A 23,026-nucleotide genomic window follows, 5' to 3' on the forward strand; every position below is an offset into this window, starting at 1 on the left:
GCCCTCAGGGAGTTAATAAATTGTTGAGAAGACTAGACAGCTACATATACACAAAATAATCATCTTACTCTTTCCTGTGGCTTTAAATACCATCCATAGACTGACAGTTTTTTTTTAATTTGTATCTTCAGTCAAAAACCTCTCCTCTGAGCCCCAGGCTTTTATTTCTGTCTGTGGTTGTTTTTTTTTTGGACTGTGCTGCATTCCCAAGCCAGGGATTAAATCCAGGCCATGGAATTAAAAGCCTGGACTCTGGAATCCTAACCACTAGGCCACCAGGTTACTCCTCTAACTGCCTTCTTGATAACTCCACTGAAGTGTCTCATACATCTCAGTTATAGTATTTTTAAACATAGTTATGGAACTTGATTTTCTGTGTCATCTTCATCTCTATGAATGGTACCGCTGTCCACTCAGTTTGCACAGTTAAAAACCAGATGACCAAATTTGATTCCTCCTCTTTCAACCCCCACATCAGTTGATATCTTACTTTCAGAAGATTCCCAGATGTGACTGCTTTTCTCCACTGCTACTCAGACTTAGTCCCCCGTCACCTCTGGTCAGGACGCCTGGAACGACAGCCTTCCCGTGGGTTTTCCGCTGTCATTCCTGCCCGCAACCATCCACACTCAGCCAGAGTAATCATTTTAAAATATAAATCAGACCATTCTTCTGGTTAATAGAGTTCAGTAACTTTCCACTACATTTAGAATAAAATCCTAAACCCTTCCCCTTGACCAGAATTTCTCAACTTCAGCACTCTTGGAAGAAGGATGAGTCTTTACTGTGGAGGACAGAACTGGCTTTGTAGGATGTTTAGAAGGATCCCTGCCCTCTACCCACTAGATGCCAGTAGCACACAACTCCACCCTCACCCTCATCCAACTCAGCTGTGACAACGAGAAGTATCTCCAGACACTGCCAGATGACTCCTGGGGGCCACAGTTGGGCCTGGTTGCCAACCACTGCCTTGGACAAGATCCTGTTCTGTGGCCTCAGTCTGCCTAGTCTTACTTGTTCCCATGCACACACCCCACCTTCGGTTTTTCAGAACCAAGCTCTTTCTTGCCTCAATGCCTGTACACATGGTGGTCTCTGTCCCAGAAGTGCTCTTCCCCCCTTTACATGCAAGCTGCTGCTGCTTTGGGTTTTGTTTTTTTTTTTTTTTTTTTTGCTTTAGATGTTAGCTTTCAGAGATCTTCCCATAACCTTTCCTTGTCAATCTCTGAAACCTGTTTCTTTCACAGAATTGAACACAACTTGATTATTTTTGTTTATTTAGAAGTCTTTTTCCCTTATGTAACTGTAAACCCCTGAAGAACTGAATCTGTTTTTTAATCACTGTTTTCCTTGCACTTAATCAGTACTTGTCATTCAAGCTTAGTAAATTTGTAGAAGAAATAACTCTAAATACAAATTTTAAATAATGCAACACAGCCTGTAAGTAGTAGATATATTACATATTATGTCATATATTACCTTTTTTTCAAACTTATTTCTATTGCCCAAGTAATGCGTATTAATTCTGTAGATCTGAGTGTGGTTTGAGTGTGGTTTGTTTTTCTGCATTTCTAACAAATTCCCAGATAAGTCTCGTGCGGTAGCCCAATAAACATACTTCTGATAGCAAGAGTTTATACTACAAATCAGTCTCTTTAAATTTTTTTAGTCCTAATTATGACGTAGTTTTTTTTAATGTGAGAAAATTATAAGAAAAATCTTAGCTATTACAGTATACTACTATTTTACATTGTTAAAAGCCACTGTTAGTCAGAGGAGATGTTTGAAGTTGAAAGAGATGCTAAAATTAATGTAGAATAAAAGAACTCTACACAGCTCTGTTCAGGTCTTATTCCACTCCTGTGACAGTCACAGCTTAGGACCAAGCTGTTTCTATGGAGATTAATACTTGAGAAAAGAAGAAGGAAAGAAATATCTGTAAGATTATAATTATAATCAAGTCATAAAGCTTGGTTCTCTTCAGTTAGTGGAGACACAGAAATAGCTTTGTGTTGTGCAAGGTTTTTCTTTGAAGTACAAGTTTTATATAATGATAGATTTATTTCCTACTCTTTTCTCGTGCCATAAATGTGTTTGGAGAAAGCAACCTTTTCTAAATGATTTTTACTTTATTTCTTCTTAGATGCTCACTCTTCACATGGAAGGTCCAACTTTAGAGATGAAAGATCTAGTAAAACATATGAACGTTTGCAGAAAAAATTAAAGGATCGCCAAGGAACACAGAAAGATAAGATGAGCAGTCCACCATCATCACCCCAGAAATGCCCTTCTCCTATAAGTGAACATAATGGGCTTACAAAAGGGCAGAATGCTAGTGGTACAAACACAGGATCAGTGAAGAACAAGTCAGGAAAGGGGAAAGGTGGTGCACAAGTTGATACAGAAATAGAAGGTAACTATTTATATATTCTAATTGTCTTTTTATCATCATTTAACCTACTAAAAGTATATAGTCTGACCTTTCAGTCATTCATCATGCTTCACATAAACTGTAGGTTAATAGCATAACACGGTCTAAATGTGAGGGGTAAGTTTTAGAACCTGAATTGTTACTAGGGTATTTCTTTTTACATTTTGGGAAAGCTCAGTTAACACTTACACCTATATCAAATTTTACTAACCACGGGAAATTTCTGTTTGATAGGAAAACTCAAAGTTCATCCAGATTCCTTCTTTCTGAACCTAAATAAGGCTAAACTGGTTTTTAATCAAAACTCTTACTCTTCCCAGCTTCTTCTTATACAAGTCCCTGATAGCAACTAGTTATGTAGTTCACCAATCCATTTATGTACTCTATAAATGTTATAGTTAGGATAGAGTCTTGTCCATTTCTTTGTTCAAAAGTTCTTTTCTGTTTCCCTTAGATCCTTCCTCTAACCTGTGACTTCCACTATACGAACTCTGAGCACTACTTCCTTTTCTTTAAAATTTCTATTTCCCATCAATTTAGTGCTTTCACAGCCTCTTGGCTTGTAATATAAACATTTATTAAAATGTTCTCCCATATTTTTGAGACCTTCTGATCATTCTTTTCAGCACTGATGTTTCAGAGGAGTTAAGCTAAAGTTTCAGATACTTCAATGGTGGTTTTAAGTTATGGTCAAGTCAATTATATTCCTATTTGGGAACCACAATTAAGGCATATATGAAACAAGTGCTTAGTTAACTTGTCATTAAGAGGTATGAGATCGGCAAATAAGGACTTTTAAGAGAGAGTACTTTATTTTTTTAAAGGGATTATATATAGTAGTACTATAAGTAGTTATTATGGTTAAAAGGGAAATAGAAACTGAGGCAGAACAACTCTATAAAAAGCCACAAACTGCTGAATATGAACTAAAGGAGTAAAAACTAGAAAATAAAATTCTCAAATACCAACCTCTTGTTACATGTTTTGAAGACATATTGTGAAGGGAGCAGAATGATTGCATTTAAGTTTTTCTTTTATTATTCCAAAAAATTTTTTATTTTATTTTTTTAAGAAAAAGATGAAGAAACTAAAGCTTTTGAAGCACTTCTTTCCAACATTGTCAAACCAGTGGTAAGTATCACATGTATTTTCTTGACATTTACATTTAGTATATTCACAAAGGATTTTGGTAGGTTCAGGGCTTACTTACAATTTAACTATATGTCAGGAATGTGAGATCAGTAATAATAGATCAATACAGATCTGACATAAGGAGAGCAAAGCTGTTAATCAGTGTGGCAGAATACTCAACCAGCAGTTCATTTTTTAAACAAGGTTTTAGTACATGCTCAGTGACATTCAAAATCACTGGACCAGGCAAAGATCTAATGAAGAGTGTAGGTACAACTGATTATCATTTTTTAAAAAAATTGTTATTTCCATATAAAATGCATCCAATTAACTCCAGTTTCAAAAAGAGTTAAAATCAAACCATAGAGGAAAGTTAATAGTCCCCAATCCTATTTGTGTGCAGATGTAATAGAAAAAGTCAGAAAAATGTATGACAGCAAAACTGGCTACATAAAATTTTCTGTGTATTTTGCATGCATGCATGCTAAGTCGCTTCAGTCGTGTACAACTCTGCAACCCTATGGCTATAGCCTACCAGGCTTCTCTGTCCATGGGATTCTCCAGGCAGGAATACTGGAGTGGGTTGCCATGCCCTCCTCCAGGGGATCGTCCTGGCCCAGGGGTCGAACCTGCATCCCTGCATTGGCAGGTGGGTTCTTTATCACTAGCGCCATCTGGAAAGCTTCTGTGTGTTTTAAAATAGCCTAAATAAAGGCTATCATTCTGATAGGAAAAATATTTCCATCAGATAAAAGATTAATATTAAGTAAAATGCTCATACAAACTGAATTTTTAGACCCATTAAGACCCCAAAGTGTTCTTCACTAGTGATTAAAAGAAATATAAACTTTTCTCAAATGGTGAGGTCTTATTTTTCAGTAAAAAACTTACACAAATGAAAAGAAGAGAAAGTTATGCTCTGTACAGATTGTTTAATTATGAAGGTAGTTAGATACATTTTTGTTTTTTAAATATGATTCAATTATATTTCTTTGGACAGTCCCAGTCTTTTGCTAATTTTTCTCTTAAGGTTTTGATCTTTTTCTTATTGTTAGACACTTTCTAAAGTGAGGAAATGAATCCTTTCAAGTATGTTACAAGTGATTTTTTTCTGCCATTCTTTAAACTGTATATGATGTTTACAGTAATTATTTTAAACAGCCAAAAAAATGGTCTTTGAACTTGGTCAAACCCATCTACCCTTTCATGGCAGATTGTATCTCATTTACAAATGGGCAGGTTTCTATTGGTGAGTCATTTTATGTAAGTAACTACAGATAAATTTTATTTAATCTTGAAACCCTGTTAGATTTTGTGGTGTTTGTTGCGCACATTACAGTTGTTTCAGAGAGCTTTTAAATGTTATGTTTTTGCAGGCCTCAGACATCCAGGCAAGGACAGTGGTTCTTACCTGGTCACCACCTTCCAGCCTCATAAATGGTGAAACAGATGAGACCACTGTACCAGATCTCTATGGTTATGAAATTCTGGTCTCAAGCACTGGAAAAGATGGGAAATACAAAAGTGTTTTTGCGTAGGTATTTGTTTTGTTTTACTCCTTCCCGTTATATAAGTTAATGGTTTATCCTAAAGAGCTTAATACTAATTCTGTACTGTTTTCCCTCTTCATGCTTTTGTTTTGAATCTATAAGTTGACCGGTGATTCTCATTTCAATGTAAATAGTCCACATGCCAGCTGGTTCACATTTCTGTCTACAACTCCCTTGGAATAATTCACTTTCATTGGCCACATTCAGCTTTTTTATTTTTCAGTAGGCTCCCTAATAGATATTTCACTATCCACATATTCCTGAGACATAAATATAAATTGTAGTATGTAGAAGCCAGGACCAGAAATGGAGAACTCTTACATTGTGAACTCATGCAGTGTTGCTCCCCTAGGGAGTTGGATTTCATTCCTACATATACAACCTCATGTCCTATTGTGAAATGAATTTAGTATCCTTGTTCCTCATTTGTGTGTTGAAAATGCCATAGTTCTCTTTTCTTGGTTCAAAAGTGTATTATACTCCAACAAACCTTAGAAAGTCTCAGTGGCTAAAATTGTGACTTTTTGATTGACAGCTGTAAAATAAATTATTTTTCTGTTCTTGTTCATATAGAAATTGTTTATTCTGGTGAAAAAGAGTAAAATTGATAACTGTTGTATAACTTCACCAGGAAGATTGTAAAAGAGGACGTGGTTAGCCATTTGAATGATCGTTACTAACAAAACACTGGATAAATCAACCTTCTTGGTGTATTTTAAAAAAAAAGCTAGTATGGGGAAGAAAGGAAAGTGAAACTGCTTCAGTGACTGCCATCTAGTAACAAGGTCTCCTCCTCTTTGTTGAGACTCCCTTGTGTGTATTTTATTTCATTTTCTTAAAAGAGCAAACCGTACCTACGGGCTAAATAAAGGACCATCAACATAAAGGTTTCTTTTTTGTGTTAATGGCTGTTCTAGTTTGATATGACTGCTTCCTAAGGGAAAGAATTTATCTCCATTTGCAGCCTGACCAGAGAACACAAGAGGGACATTAGTCAACCTCAGTCATCTCGTTATCCTGCACCAATTAAAGTCTCTTTCTGAGGCTGCTACTGCAACTGCCCAGATTCAGTAAGGTGTCCTTCCATCAGTGAGATATGTTTCCTTTTTCATACTGTTCACTGGCTTTGATTTGAGAAACAGGATACCTGGAAGGAAAGTGGGAGGGGGACGGGAGGAAGAAGTCCATTAAGTGGAGAGGAGAGAAACTTGACTGAAGGAAATGGAACAGAGAACAGTGATTTAAAAGAAAAGGAAGAGAAAACAGGCTAACTTGTTGGCTATATGCCCAAATAATAGTGGTAGCAAATAATTAGGAAAATATGTGCTGTTATATTTGAAAATGTAATAGTGGCTATGAAAAATGCTTTACCTTAAATTGTGATTCACTTTTTAGAAACCTACTCATTAAATTCTAACATTTTAAATAAAGTTCCACCTTATATTTTAAATAAAATCCAATAGTGGCAGACTCCTTGTAAAAATTTGATAGTTTTGATTTCAGTTTTGATTTCATGTGTTACTTAGCATTTTAACTATATGCCAGTAATTGAAAATGGTTCTATTTCTTCAGTTAAGCTAAATAGCTATCGTAACTACACACACACACACATACACACACAAAGTCTTGCTTATACAGTCCATTTACTTAGCACACTTTTTTGTTTTCAAGTGTTATGCAGGTACATACCTAAGTGTGGCATATAGCCTAAATACGCAAATTGCTTATTGATACAGTCTGAATGTGGTTACAGTTGGGAACCACAAAGTAAGAAGCAAGTATAATTTCAAGTAAGAAAGTAAAAAGCAGTATAATTTCATAAAATTCCACAAACTGTAGTATACATAACACATTCTCTAAAAATGCTATATTTATCAAATAATGATATGTTACCTTTTTTCCCCCCAGAGGAGAAGAAACCAGTGTCACTTTAAATGATCTCAAACCAGCTACAGATTACCATGCAAAGTAAGGAATTCCTATATGCTACTTTTATGTGATGTATTGTAGCATAGGGTTTGTTTTTAATGATTTCCTTAAAAGTCTAGACTATAATTTCAATATTAATTTTGGATTAAAAACATGGGAGTTTGTGGATTTTGATTTTTCTTTTGCTATAATTATCAACACATTCCCCAAAAAAACATTTATCTCAAATGTTATATTGAAGGGTAAATGGCCTGGTTTGTACGACTTAGGGATTTAGAATGAATATATATCACCGACTCAATGGACATGAGTTTGAGTAAACTCAGGGAGTTGGTGATGGACAGGGAGGCCTGGCATGCTGCAGTCCATGGGGTCACAAAGAGTTGGACACGACTGAGCAACTGAACTGAACTGACAGATAATATGTATACTGTATCTGTAATACCTGATTTAGCACTGGAAGACTGTGCCAGCTTTTGAAATTTTTACAAAGCAAAATCATAAATAATAATTTCCACTTATGTATATTTATTCCATCCTATTTTGTAAGAGTTTGGAATATTAAAACTCCTAGAATTTGGTAACATTTAATTGGGATAGCTTAGATACTACTGTTTTACTCTGCACAGTTCTTCTATTATGATTTCACAAAATTATTTTTTAGACTATAGGGCCTCCCCAGCTGGGACTCATGTAACAGTTTATTCAGTCACCTATTTTTAAAAAGAACACTTGTACTTGAGATTATCCTATTAAACTGTCTTCAATTATACTCCCTGTGGATGAACCCTAAGTATTATCCAACCTAATATTTTTCGAACTGTGGATTGTAACCACTGTTGAATCATGAAACTAATTTTGTGGGTTATAGTCAGAATTGTTTTAATATAATCAAATGGAATAGAAAATATCAGTATATTACCCAATTAAGGATATTGTTTCAGAATACTACTTTTGTTGTGTATATGTGTGTATGATGTATATGTGTGCGTATGTATAAATACATATTGCAGAGACAGAGTCATAGTGTAAAATGTATTTCTTTGAGCAGTTAGAAAAATATGAAAGCCACTTGTTTATTCTATTTTTCTTTTTTTTTTTAAAGGTTACCCTTTATTTCTGATATGCGTATTTCTCGATAGAACATTTAGAGGGCACTTTACTGACTTGCACATACTTAAAGGTGATGTTATAGAATGGTAGGATACAGTGATTCTGCAGGATAAAACCACAGTTTATTTTATCACCACAGAGTCCAGGCAGAATACAATTCTATAAAGGGAACTCCTTCTGCAGCTGAAACCTTTACCACCTTGAGCTGTGAACCTGACATACCTAACCCACCAAGGATAGCCAACCGGACCAAAAATTCACTTACTTTGCAGTGGAAGGTAAGACTAGAGTGTTTCCAACTGGACATTTGTTTCCTTTTTTTTTTTCCCTTTAGTATTAAACTTCATTTGTTTTCGGAGACAAAAGGAGGTTTAAGCTAACTTGCTCTTGCTCTTCACATATATTAAAGAGGCATTTGTTCCTTATATCCGAAAATAACACTCTTATCAGTTTTTCTTATATAACACAAATATAAATGTAACAGAAACATTGTTATAAATAAATTATATATGTTATATATAACATATATATAACAGAAACATAAAATATGTTTTTATGACATACTTTTATGAAAGATAAATATTTATGACATGTTTTTATGACAGAAACATAAAATATGTTATATATAACATGTATAACAGAAACATAAAAATAAACAGAAACATAAAAATGTAACATTTACATAACATAAACATAACAGAAAAGATTGGCTTATAATTAGCAGTCCTTATACTGAATGTGTGATGACACTGCAGTGTGTGTTTCTCAAACTTACTGCTTTCTATATTTTGTAATAACGCCTTTATGTCCTGAATTGTATCCTAAAATGAGATTCATAATAACTTAACCCAAATATTAATATGATGCCATAAAGGAGGAATAAAATTATTTCTAATAGAATGCATGCTGTGTCATTTCAGCCATGTCTGACTCTTTGCAACCCCATGAACTGTCTATGGGATTCTCCAGGCAAGAATACTGGAGTGAGTGGTTTACCATGCCCTCCTCCAGGGGATCTAACCAACCCAGGGATCAAACCCACATTTCTTACATTTCCTGCATCAACAGGCAGTTTCTTTATATTTTTTTTAGTGTATAAATATTTGGACCCAATATTACACAAGAAGATGTAATAAAGTGGATAGACACTAGATAGAATTGGATCCTAGATACAACAGGCATTGTTGTCATTGGTGACATGATTTTCTGAAATCCTAACATAGGTCTTGGTAAATTTCTGAATAAAATTAAGTACTGCTGCTGCTGCTAAGTCGCTTCAGTCGTGTCCGACTCTGTGTGCTCCCCCGTCCCTGGGATTCTCCAGGCAAGAACACTGGAGTGGGTTGCCATTTCCTTCTCCAGTGCATGAAAGTGAAAAGTGAAAGTGAAGTCGCTCAGTCGTATCCGACTCCTAGCGACCCCATGGACTGCAGCCTACCAGGCGCCTCCATCCATGGGATTTTCCAGGCAAGAGCCCTGGAGTGGGTTGCCATTGCCTTCTCCGAAAATTAAGTACAGTCTTTCCCAAATTGCATAGTAGTTGCATTTAGGGGAATACACTGTTAAAATTATACCACTGATACCTTGGAAAATGGAATCAAGTTCTAGGCTATAATAATTGTAAACAGATATTCATCTATATGGATATCCAGGAATACATTCACAAGTCCTGGAGGAAGAAACCAACCAATTATCCTCCAATTAAAAATAAATAAATTTTAAAGAAATTACCAAAAAGAGGATGGAAAAAGAAATAGAAAAAACTTAAATTATCATAGGCTCTCAAAAAAAAAATGTCCTGGAGAAAAAAATAAAATTTTTCATTGTTCTGAAAGGTGAAATTCTTTAGTTCTAGAGGGACCAAATCCTGGGAGAAAGACTAGAACTGAAATTTTCACCATTGAAAATTTAACAGATTGATGATTTAACAGTCTTAGGCAATCAACACATGGAGCCCAGAAGTGGAGATCCAGATAGTATGCACCCTTGAAGTTCCTCTTGCTCTTTTACTTTTTAGTGTATTACATGGTATCACTTGCAGATTGTATTGATAAGTTGAGTTTTAATGAAAATGACAGGATCTGTCCCAGAAGCTTAAAGATGATAAAAACCTTCTGATAAAAGATAGTTCTTGATAAAAGATTGTTCAGAGTTTAGAGAAATCTGAGTAGCCTCCTGCTTTGCTTTCTTTTCTGGCAGTTAAAAGGATTATAGGATGTACATCTGTGTCTGTATTCTCTGTGCAGATTTTTCAGGGCTAAATCCCAGAGAACATCTATAGCACAATAGATGCCTTAGATTAGATCAGCACCAATACCTTTTATACACGTACTAACTTGTACTCATTTGGGGTTTTTTTGGTGTTTGTTTTAGGCACCTAGTGACAATGGCTCTAAAATCCAAAGTTTTATTTTAGAATGGGATGAGGTAAGTACATTTGAACTTTTAAAATTAGCCTAAAATGTATGTATACCTTCAGGCAGAAATAGCTTTCTGTTTAATTTTTTTCCTCTTTAAAAACAATATGAATGATTTCATGTGGTGCTTGAGTCAGTTGATGGTGTTCTTAGAAAATGTTACTGACCAGACCTCCTGATGTTTGAGTTTTTTCCAACTAAACCAACCGCAAAGCAATCACTTGGTTAATTAACTTGATGGAGTATTTTCTTTCACATCAGCCTTAAAGGACTGCTTTAACAAATTACCACAAACTGGGCGCCTCAAAACAACACTTTTATTCTTATAATTCTGGAAATCAGAAATCCAAACTGGCTTTCACTGGGCCAGAATCAGGGTGGCACCTGAGCCCTGCTTACTCCAGGGACTCTAGAGGAGAACCCATTGCCTTGCCTTTTCCAGCTCCTGGAGGCGTCCTCATTACTTGGTTCATGGCCACATCAGATTGCCTTTTCTCCCCCTACTGCCCTTATCACATGACCATCTCAGGTCCTTCTCTGCCTTCCTCTAGAAAAGATACTTGTAATTCCATTGAGGATGCACCCAGATGACCCAGCATAATCTCTCCAATCTCAGGAGCCTGACCTTCACCACATTTATACAGCCTCTGCTGCCATCTGAAGTCATATTCATGGGTCCCAGGGGTCAGGATCTGGGTATCTTTGGGAGCCTACCACAGCAAGCATCCTGGGCTTTGCTATTTAGTACTTTGTTTTACTGTCATTTGTCATGCTCTCTTTTGCCCTGCTGCTTCACTGCAGCAAAGAGGAGGGGCCAGAGGGAGTAGAAGAAATTCCAGTCATATATTAAAACAGTAATGAGGCGCAACCCAAGGAAGTTTTATTCCGGAAGTTCTAAGTGAATACAGAATTAGGCAATCTATTGCAGTATCAGAGTACTTGAGAAGAAAAACCATATCATCTTGATAAATTATGACAAGTATTTGATAAAATTTATTACCAGTTTCATTTAAAACTCAAATTAGGAATAAAAGGGTAATCCCTTTTTTGATAGTTTTGTATTAAGTGAAGTACTATCAGTAAACAATAAAAGCATTTCCAGCCAAACAAAAATAAGTCAAAGTTACCAGTTTTTCCTACCTTTATTTGACATTACTCAGGAAATCATAGCTAAATAGTATCAAAAAAAGGAGGTAGAGCTATGGTGGCTGGCCTGGGGGACAAAATTATCATTGTTTAGAGATGATATGAGTTTCTATTTAGATAACTTAATAGAATAAACTATAAACATTATTAAAACTAACATGAGAGTTAAACAAAGCACCAAATTCAGACTAAAGATTTTCTCTGACAGAGGTCACTGTAACCACCCTTTACGTGTGTGTGTGTGTGTGTGTGTGTGTGTTTAAGTCACTTCAGACTTTTTGTGACCCTATGGACTGTAGCCCACCCTCAGGGGTCCTCAGTTGAGGAGATTGTCCAAGTAAGAATACTGGAGAGGGTTGCCACGCCCTTCTCCAGGGGACCTTCCCGACCTAGGGATTGAACTCACGTCTCTTATGTCTCCTTCATTGGCAGGCGGGTTCTTCACCACTAGCACCACCTGGGAAGCCCTATCCTTTACCTCTACCACACAACAAAGAGAAATGGGTAGAAAATGAGAAATTTGTCAATTTTATATAACACAAATTTCTGAAACTCTTCACTTGTCCTGAACTGCAAGCTTTTCTCTCTCCCATCTTAATACATATAATGGAGTTTTTCTATCTATTTATATTTTTTCAGTGTTAAATCTAATCAGTAGTAGCATCAGCGTTTACTTTAAGGACATTTAGCAGCTGTCCAGGTGGTTTGAAGATGCATAGGAGGGACCTTTTTTAAAACTGTTTGCATAAAATTTTTCATAGGTTAAGGAGAGCAGCCAGATACTTATGTTGAAGATCAACCTATTTCTGCCACTACCAGTCACCCCATAGAGTTGTGGGGTCCATACTCAGAAAGAGTTTCTTTTATTAAAAGCCAGAGGTTTAGCATCAGCTCTAAAATCGTATGTTTAGTTCAAGAAGCTATACAGAGATGCCTACTCTTTGGTTTTTTAATTTGCATTAATGAACAATGAGTATCGTATAAAGGATGTGTTATCTCAACCTTCTCTTGAGATTCATGACATGTATGTAACAAAGATGACTTTAAATGTATACTAGCTAATATGTTACTGTCAGGAATTAATGTGGATTTCTTTTTACATTAATGTACAGTGATGTATAAAAACTTTCTTTTAGGGAAAAGGAAATGGAGAATTTTGTCAGTGTTATATGGGCTTACAGAAGCAATTTAAAATTACTAAACTGTCACCAGCAATGGGTTGTAAATTTAGACTGTCAGCCAAAAATGACTATGGTACAAGGTAAGATACATTTTAATATAGGTATTTTAGACTTCATTTGTATAAATTATTTACAGTCCAAATTAACCACTAAAAATTCTGCCTTAGTGTATTATCACTTTGTTGATACAGTTAAGACGTGTTACTAACCTAGCAAAAGCTATAAGAGAAATTTAATTATGTAAATGGCAGTTTTAAAAGAATAATTCATCGTTAGGTATCTGACCTAGTTACCATAAAGATATTATCACATCAAAGATAATCCAATAATGTTATCAAATTTATCATTTTCACCAAAAATGTCATTTATCAAAACTGTGTTCTTTGGCTTTAGAAAATTAACTTTTTTTCATTCCTTCTTAAAAACCATTTGTTTCAACAGCGGTTTTAGTGAAGAAGTCTTATATTACACCTCAGGCTGTGCCCCATCTATGCCATCAAGTCCTGTATTAACTAAAGCTGGGGTTACTTGGTTATCCTTACAATGGAGTAAACCCTCAGGAACACCATCAGATGAAGGAATTTCTTACATTTTAGAGATGGAGGAAGAAACTTCAGTAAGTATATGTATTTTAAATAGGATATTTAGAACATTTTAGTGTGACATTAATCCTGATACAGTAAATACTGCCACAATAGCTAGCTCCTTCCCCAGGCCCTTTGAAACCTTGGTTGGTTACTGTTTGGAAAGGACCGGAAGTGAGGAACAGCTCAGTCTTTTGCTTTCTCAATATGTTGGAGGGGGGTTTGTTTTTTATGTGTGTATGTATATATGCACTTCGTGCCTGGGAACAACACAGACCCCATGTAAGTATATATGTTTTAAGGAGAATAAAGAGAGGGCAAGATCATCACAGCCTTAGACCAAGCTACTCTAAAAGATAAGAAAAGAGTGTGTCTGCATTCTCCAACTGTGTGCAAACGCTGCCTCCCCGAGTGCCACAGAGACTTTGAAGAGCCTCACATGATACTATCCAGTTAGTGTCTCATCTCCTGTGAGATAGCACAGAGCTGAACAAGTGTTAGACTGTCCTCTGTTAGTTACCTATAGCTCCATAGCTTTTCAGAGTTACTTTGAAAAGTTACTTTGAAAAGGTCCATCCTAGATATATACCCCGAAGAATTGAAAGTATGTTTGTATAAAACTCTGTACCCCAGTGTTCATAGCAGCATTAATCATAATAACCAAAAAGTGGGAATAACTGAAATATCCGTCAACTAATGTTAAGAATTGGATAAACAAAATGTACTATATCCATGTAGTAGAATATCATTCAGCCATATAAAGGGATAGAGTACTGACATATGCATAGTACCACACATGAATGAGCCTTAAAAACGTCTTGCTAAATAAAAGAGCACAGTCACAAAAGACCACACACCATGTGATTCCATTTACATAGGTATTGGCAAATTCAGAGAGACAGAAAGTATATCAGTGTATAAGAAAAGAGAGGAAGTGAGTGCTAACCAGAAAGTAAAAGTACTTTATTTAGGCTTTATTCTGGAACTAGGAATTAAATGATGGTTTTACAAGCTTATGAATATACTGTAAACCATCAAATGGGAATTTCATGGTTTGTGAATTATACCAGTTTTTTTTTTAACTTTTAAAAATAACATTGTGAAAGTAGTGAAGCATTGTCCCTAGGGCTAGAAATAATAATGCCAAATCTAAATAACATCTCAACCTGCCAGCCCAACCAATCACTCATCTTTCACCGAAACACAAGTGTGTGTTCAGGGAGAGTTAAATATGTTAAATAGTTACAGTTTTGTTTAATTCTTGCAACGTCCATCTGGGAAAGTCACCTTAGTTTTAGGGATAAGCTTACCGATGGTGATGTTACCATTGCCTCTGATTTTCCCTCAACACAAAGAGCTTCCCTTGGTTACTGTATTTACTGAGAATAAGTGCTGGTCTTCATCCTCCTACAAATGGTCAGCAGCATTTCTTGATCTGTCTTCTCAAGATAGAAACATCAAGGAGAAGATTACAGTCAACCAGGCCATTACTCACATTGCACACAGCAGAAGATGAAGAGGGCCTGAATCTTTTCACATATTGCTTATTCACCATATTTCTGCTGTTAGCCATCTAATGAAGACTTTTTTTCCCTTTCCAGGGATATGGTTTTAAGCCTAAATATGACGGGGAAGACCTTGCTTACACGGTGAAAAATCTCAGACGCAGTACAAAGTATAAATTTAAGGTAAGCTTTGAAAGCCCTTGAAAGGTTTATTGTTCTTACTGTTCTGTTTTAAAACCAAGTACATGCCTCATTCTCATAATTTTAAATCTTAAAATATTTTGGCCTTTTCTAGTGAGCTTTATTGTTTTACTCTCTTACTATATAATAATGCTTCTCAAACTTTATGTATTTAAATTCAAAGCAGTCTTAATGTTTAACAAGACTCTGTAAAATGTGAACAAAACATCTTTTAAAATGTGGGTGTCATTGAGCATAGTCAGAATATGCTTTTTTGGCAGGTGTATCAGAAAAAAGTAATGCTGTTATGCTCTTTGAAGTGGTGGTCCACTTACTAGTAGCTACTTAAGGTGATATCTACCATGTTTCTTTGCTGTAAAGTTGTTCTTTCTCCCTTTGTAATAAGTATTTTGTAAATACTGTATAGACATCTTGTCCCTCATCAAAGTCTCACCCACTAGTTTTAACATCCATTGATTATTCTTGCCCTGAATCATTCAGTAACTATGATTAATGGTTGCCAAGTGGTGGTTTTTAAAATTTCTTCTACATTGATTAGTTGGCATTATACTAAAAGGAAAAGCTTTGTCTTCTCATTTATATTAGTATGAACTCATGGATTCCTGTTTACTGAGTGGGTTATATTTTGTTACTGTGCTTATCAGTTATGAGGTTCAAATTGTCTTAGATTTTGGGAGCCCTTGTCAAGCTGACTTCTGATTTTTTTGACATGTCCCCACCCCATCATTCTTTGAGCCCCTCCTTTCTGGCACATACTACATTCTCATCATTTACTTTCTCTTCTTCAAATTTGACATTGACCATTTCTCAGAGCACCTGGGTCCTTTAAGCAGACAGTGGTGTTTAGAAGTCAGGATCTGGGTAGTAAGTATACTTAATGCTATAGGATTTTTGTCACTCCGAGGCCTCCTCTCAGTGGACAAAGCCAAGAACTAGATGTACGTGTGTATGTTTTGTGTGTGTGTGTGTGTAGACACACGTAGACCCTTTACATGCAGGAACACATATTTCTACATATATATCTGTTTTTAAAAATCATGAGTTTGCACCCTATACCTCCATTTGATCTAGTGCCACAGATTAATTCTAATTTTCTCACTTTCCTTATTTCTAACTCCCATCATCATCAGTGAGAAACTCTTCCCTATTTATGTTCATGGTATTTTACTTACTGGATGAAACCCCTCTTGCCCTCATAGCCTTCCCGAAAGTCGTATCCAGAGCACTTGAGTTTGTGCAGGGTGAATGCTGCTGCCTCTGCCCAACCTTTGTCCATCCTCCAGCACACGTGCTCGTCTCATTGTCCCATCTGATGGCCTTCAGACTTAATTATTTTATGAAAGTAGAGATACTCTATATGTCATTCTTGCTCATTGGAGGCCTGGAGAGGAGACTCTACATATCATTCTTGCTCACTTGAAGCAATAGCAAGCTTTGAAAATTCTCCTGTGAGAATTTTCAGGATTCTTCTGAAATCCTGAATCTTTCCAAGCATCCATTCTAGGATATAGTCTATCTTTGACTTGGTCAGTGATACACATTGCTATTGCTTGGCAGACAGGGCCTTGAATTAGCTAACATACAATTTAATATAAGCCAACCTTCATTTTCGTACAGGGGTTTTCCCAAAAAGGTAACAGGATGCTTACTAGTTGACAAATTCAACATTTGAATTTTCCTACCATTGTTTGTTTAAACACATTATTCCAAATAAATGATAGAAGCCATTGTAAAGTGTTTTCACTATTAAAAAGAAAAGTTTTATTACTCCTTGAGAACCTAAGAAAGAAAATTTTAGTGATAATAGGAAATTTGTTTATGTAGTGCATAATTATATCTGTTATGTTTTATTTGGGGCTTCCCTGGTGGCTCAGACAGTAAGGAGTATGCCTGCAATACTTATTTTGTATACTAGCTTCATTTTCAAAACTTCTGATAGCACTGGGTCATTTTAATTTTCAAATACAGTTTTTATATTGACACAATTTACAAAGTATCTAAGGAAGATGTACATTTATTCCAGTTTTCCTCTTACGATGTTGGATTGCATTTTTGCTTCAGTTAACAATTATAAAACCTCACCACATGGGCTTCTCCATAGGGAAGCTACATACATCATCGTTTCTGCTACACACTTTGTTAGAAGCAAGTTATTAAGGACAATTCAAAAGGAGGAGGAGTTAACCTTTATCTTTTAAAGAGAGGAAATTCAGAGAATCTGACATTTTTTTAAATCCCTGAAGACTGTTAAAAAAATAAGTTAAATCAAGCCTCGCCAAGTATGATCAGATTATATAGCTTGTTCCAGTGATGACTCTTGTTTAGTGCCAAAATGTTAGACTCACTTGTATTTTCAGGACTGACTGAAAGGGGATTATACCTGAATTCTCTTCATATGTGCTGAGTTCCTTTTGCAGACAAGCAGTTCTCACATAAATCATTTGATTGACCCTATTTGTCTCCCATCACTTTGTTCATTAAGCCAGTATCATTAAGTATCAGACATTAATTATGTCTTGGTGTTCTCATCATAGGTTATTGCTTATAACTCAGAAGGTAAAAGTAGTCCAAGTGAAGTCGTCGAGTTTACGACCTGTCCTGATAAACCCGGAGTCCCTGTAAAGCCTTCAGTTAAAGGAAAGATACATTCACATAGTTTTAAAATAACTTGGGGTAAGATATTATGCATATTTGTATGTCATTACTTTTATATTTGATTTAAATGATTTGAATATTTAGATCATTTTTAAGATACTTGAGTAGATTTGTTAGCTCAGTGAGAAATGTGAGACTCACTGTTTGATGATCTGCTTTATGGAGAGCATTGTACTCATACATACTAAGTTCAGGTTTGATGGAGGAAGAACTTGGGGTCACCTGTAGAACTCTGAACAGGGGCCACCTGCGTGAGATGAAAGAGTATTGAATTCATAGCTAAAGTTTTCATGGCTCATTCTGGTTTTCATGAGAAATTAAAATCACTTACTCATTTAAAACAAAAATTTATTGAGAATCTGCTTCTGTAAAAACAAGAATAAATAAGGTGCTGGTATTAATTTTTAAAAAGTCATTACAGGTGATTCTTCTTTCTTTTAGAGCAATCCTGAGTTTGGTGTTCTGTTTATTATGAGTTTATGTCATTTTTTGAATTGTATATACTCTGCCTAATACCACTTTTGCTTGTTTGGATAGACCCACCAAAAGACAATGGAGGGGCAGCCATCAATAAATATGTAGTGGAGATGGCAGAAGGTTCTAACGGTAAGAATAACTATTAAAACTTTAGTCTTCATGGTTCTAAATTTTACATGATGTCTTTTCTTTCCTCTTGATTTTTTTCCTTTGTTTGTAGCAGATAAGATTTTGCCTGTTATGACCCACTCTAAGTTGTAATCTCCAGATATACAGTGACTCAAATGTAAGACTGCTGTATACTTACATTATTACATTTTCTTATTTTTTCCTCATTGGTTTGCATTGCTCAATTAGTATACCTAAAGTCTTCTGAAGGTTAGCTCACTCAGATTTATACCCAGATGTATCAGAAAAATCTTCTAAAATTTAACTTATAGTAGTTTTAATAATAAGTTCTTTGTCTAGTGATCTTTATTCTTGAATCACACATTTTTATCTTTATATCAAATGGCCTATTTCCTTGCAAAAAATTAAGATGTCTTTTAATTAAGACTAAACTTCCTATGGTATTGGTTCTTTCTATTCTTTGTGTGTTATAATGTTATTACTGGGCCAGTAAGCACATTTAAAATGTTTAATTAAAAGCAAATTATCGATCTAAGTCAGAGTCTGTACAGAGTTACAGAGAGATTTCACTTCAACAAAGCCATGCAAATTTGTCTAGGAAGCTGTACACATAAAGAAAATTATATCATTTCCAGGAAACTCAAAAAACAGGCTTAAATCATTTCTGACAAATTACATAAACGCTTACTTAGTGAAGTGAAGCTAGGATACCTGCCATGTCCTTGATACCAAAATGTTAAAAATTACCTTGTCGCTGATGGAGCATGATTCTTCCATCTTACAGGAAACAAATGGGATATGATATACAGTGGCGCTACTAGGGAACATCTTTGTGATCGACTGAATCCAGGCTGTTTCTATCGTTTTCGAGTTTACTGCATCAGTGACGGAGGACAGAGTGCGGTAATACTTATGTGTAGATTTTTTTTTCTCAAGTTTGGTCAAATGAGATGAAATCATCCGATGCCACCTCAAATATTGAAGTACATCCATAAAATGTATAACCCAGATGGTTAAGTTTTAGTGACCAGACTAGACTAATGTAGTATTTAGCTTTTGTGAATATCTGTTGTCTGGTTGCTGTTTAGCTTTGGAAAAAATAGGTATACAAAAACATTGCAGAAAATTTTATAAAGATAAATTTTAGGATGATGCTCAATTAACCCTACCTAACAGAAATAGAAACAAAATCATTATTTAAACACAAATTCTAAATACACACTTATTTCAGAAAAGTTTGGCAATTATTTTATTTCTTACTAGAGACAGAAATGGACTTAAATGTGCCATTGATTATATATGAGACATTTGTAATGTTCTGGAAAAGTATAATGTTTTTTAATAGGAGTGATTTTTTAATGAATTCAACCAATAATGTATCTTAGAGCATTCATAATTGTTATTTTTTTCAAATGAGATTTAATGCAATGAAAGTAATTTTTTTTTATGAATTAGGAGCATTTTGTTGAAAATAAGAGTACAGTGAAGTTGAGTTGCAAGTCCTATGCAACAGGCTTTGGATCCAATTGCTTCATTTTCTTTAATATGAAATCTTAAGTGTGAACCTTACTGTTTATAAAATGTTAAGTATAAACCTTAGTACTGTGCAGATAATGAATATAGCACTGAGTTTGTGTCAGTGCTTTTAAGAGAATGTCTTTTAAAATAAAACTAAAAGTTTTTTTAGTAGCATAGAAATGAAAAGTAATACCAAATACCTGGAAAGATGCTAAATACTTGAGAACACTTATCTGATTTTTAAATTATTTTTAGGATGAAAGAAAAGACTTTTTTTTGTTAATATTAAATTAGCGTTTAGGTTGAAAAAATACAGTCAAGTGGTCAAAATAGTCTAAACCTCCTAAAAACACAGCAAACAGCATTTATAGAATGTTAGAACATTCTTTAGAAGAGATTTGTAGATCCCTTTGGACACCAGAAATAATGTCCATTAGGTTATGAGGAAAGTTTTTTTTTTTTAATTATGGAAAGAAGAAAAGAGTTCTTTGTTGGGTTTTTTTTTTTTTTTTTCTGGTAACTTTATATCTAGTAGGCACGTAATACTTGTCCTTATTTTACTTGCCTATATAAAATTTGTGTTTTAATGATTTAATTAGATTTGATTTTATTCAGAACTTTATTCCTTTTCTTTTGATACTCAGATGCAAAATATTGGTACAGTCTTTGTGTTTGTCTTATTTTCCTTTAACAAAAGCAGTCTGATTATTTGGCTTGGGGCATTTTTGTTTTGTTTTTGCTTTTGTTTTGGCAGGTATCTGAATCTTTACTTGTGCAGACTCCAGCTGTGCCTCCTGGCCCATGCCTCCCTCCCAGATTACAGGGTAGACCCAAAGCAAAAGAAATACAGTTACGATGGGGTAATTTTCATTTTGGTAATAAATTATAATTAAGTTGGTACTAAATATATTCCTCTTGTTTAACTGTGTGAATCTTTCCACCTTTAGGACCCCCTCTGGTCAATGGTGGATCACCCATTTCTTGCTATGGGGTGGAAATGTCTCCTGTAGAAAGAGATGAACCCAGAGAAGTTTACCAAGGTCCTGAAGTAGAGTGTACAGTGAGCAACCTTCTTCCTGGAAAGACTTACAGCTTCAGACTACGTGCAGCTAACAAAATGGGGGTAGGAAAACCGAGCTGACTGAATTATAAATCCCAGTGGTATTTCATATAACATGTCAATGTGCCCATTATTTGACCATTTTGCTTTCAACATGTGACTCCAAATTTTATAATTTTTAATAAGCCTCTGTTGATAAATGAGAATTCAGTATTTACCATAGCTTAACAGTTATAGAATATCAGTACTTTAAAACTCCAATTACTATTATGTGACACTTTGACCTTGAGCTGAGCCTTTCAGGCAGTACTAATGGAGTTTACTTAGTAAGAAGAGGAGAAACATGATCATAAGATGAAATAAGTAAGTGTTTTGAGGCTGGTTGTACGCAGTGTTTATTTCCAGTTGACAACTACTCGTGATTTATTTTTTTTACCTAAGGGAAAAAACTTATATTCTAAGCATTTCTGGTTTTGTGTATTTTTTTGTTTTTGTTTTTAATTATCTCTGTACCTGTAGAACTCCATAAAATAGAATAGGTGATATCTCCATTTTACAGCTGAGGAAGCTGGGGCTCAGGAAAGCTAAACTCCTTGCCCCAGCACTCACACATACTAAAAAGTGGGAGACATCAGTCACTCTGTCCAACTCTGGAGCCAAAACCCTTTCCGCTCAACTGGGACATCTCTCATCTCTCTGAATTAAAAGTTCTCTGAGGACCAACCAGTCACTTCTGACTTTGAGTTAGCACTGTGTTTCTTAAAACTACGGTATAATTAAAATTTCATGAAATTAAACTGACAAGTCTTTCCCCATTACTTCAGACTTTAGTAAACTCTGATGATCTTGGCAGCCCCTCAAGGCTGCAGGACACGGGGTAGCATCTTTAATACTAGTGTCTTTAATCTGTGTTTTCAGGTTTGTGATAACTTGTCAGAATCATCTCAAGTAAATATTTGTTCCCTATATTTTCACAGAATGCATTTTTATACCCTATTAAAGCTGTTACTTAAGTTTAAGTTATAATTTATGCCTGCAATCTCTCGTGCTTTTAATTGGTATTCATTTCTTCACTCTTGACATGATTTCTTCTTTTTATTCGACCTAATTCCTAAATTCCCCTCCGTTCTTACAAAAAACCAATTCATTAAAGAATAAGGGGCAAGAGAAGAAACTACAGTAAAGGAAACTTTAAAATACCTCACATATTTACTTCCATGATCATTAATTAAATCTTTACTTTCTGTGATTTCTTTTAGGAGAATTTTATTATGACTAATTAGTCTTAAAGGAAAAGGATGATGAATTTAATTATCTGTGAATATTTATAGAGAGCTGTGCAATTGGTAGGTGAAAAATGAAAACACTGATTAATATTTGTTTTTCTAGTTTGGGCCATTTTCAGAAAAACATGATATTACTACAGCCCCTGGACCACCAGATCAGTGTAAGCCCCCTCAAGTGACGTGCAGATCTGCAACTTGTGCACAAGTGAATTGGGAGGTATTGTAATTTCCTTCACTTATATTTGCTTTAAATGATTAAAAAAGAGAATGAAGATACTATTCATTTCATCTCCATAAATTATACAAAGAGTAAAGTCCTAGTTAAATCCACTTGGTAAAAAGTAAATTCTTTTCTCTCTTTGAAGTATTTAAATAAGGTATATGTTTACAAGTGTTTAGATTCTTGTTCATGATGGTGCCCCATCTCAGTACTGAGATATTTACCCATGGTGCACTTAATGTTCAGAACAGACATTCATAGGAATTAGTGTATACTATTTCTCTCATGTTTATTATCTCCAGTATACTTACTGCATATAGTAGTAATCAATAATGATAATTACATTTTCTGTTTCCTTTGAAATTTAACAAAATATCCTTGTATGATTTAACATTTATATTACTTAATAGAATTATTTAAAGTGTATTTACCTTAAGATACTCTTTAAAGTGATTGAATCATATTTCTGTGTCTGATTGAAAACAGTTATATT

At 35.0% G+C, this 23,026-nt stretch overlaps 1 protein-coding gene across 10 annotated transcripts in view; it reads left to right on the forward strand.

The window, feature by feature from the left end:
* Nucleotides 1-23,026, forward strand: part of FNDC3A (fibronectin type III domain containing 3A) — a 241,822-nt gene that overhangs the window by 206,590 nt on the left and 12,206 nt on the right. For all 10 annotated transcript variants that reach the window (XM_055542133.1, XM_055542130.1, XM_055542135.1 and 7 more), the window contains 15 exons: nt 2,144-2,413; nt 3,504-3,562; nt 4,939-5,096; nt 7,021-7,080; nt 8,294-8,432; nt 10,528-10,581; nt 12,854-12,978; nt 13,340-13,514; nt 15,084-15,170; nt 17,723-17,861; nt 18,381-18,449; nt 19,234-19,352; nt 20,722-20,827; nt 20,915-21,090; nt 22,417-22,530. In XM_055542133.1, coding sequence (XP_055398108.1) covers nt 2,144-2,413; nt 3,504-3,562; nt 4,939-5,096; nt 7,021-7,080; nt 8,294-8,432; nt 10,528-10,581; nt 12,854-12,978; nt 13,340-13,514; nt 15,084-15,170; nt 17,723-17,861; nt 18,381-18,449; nt 19,234-19,352; nt 20,722-20,827; nt 20,915-21,090; nt 22,417-22,530 — 1,850 coding nt within the window. The remainder of the gene's footprint in view (nt 1-2,143; nt 2,414-3,503; nt 3,563-4,938; nt 5,097-7,020; nt 7,081-8,293; nt 8,433-10,527; nt 10,582-12,853; nt 12,979-13,339; nt 13,515-15,083; nt 15,171-17,722; nt 17,862-18,380; nt 18,450-19,233; nt 19,353-20,721; nt 20,828-20,914; nt 21,091-22,416; nt 22,531-23,026) is intronic.

Source organism: Bubalus kerabau, chromosome 12, assembly GCF_029407905.1.
Source record: "Bubalus kerabau isolate K-KA32 ecotype Philippines breed swamp buffalo chromosome 12, PCC_UOA_SB_1v2, whole genome shotgun sequence".
Taxonomy (NCBI): Eukaryota; Metazoa; Chordata; class Mammalia; order Artiodactyla; family Bovidae; genus Bubalus; species Bubalus kerabau.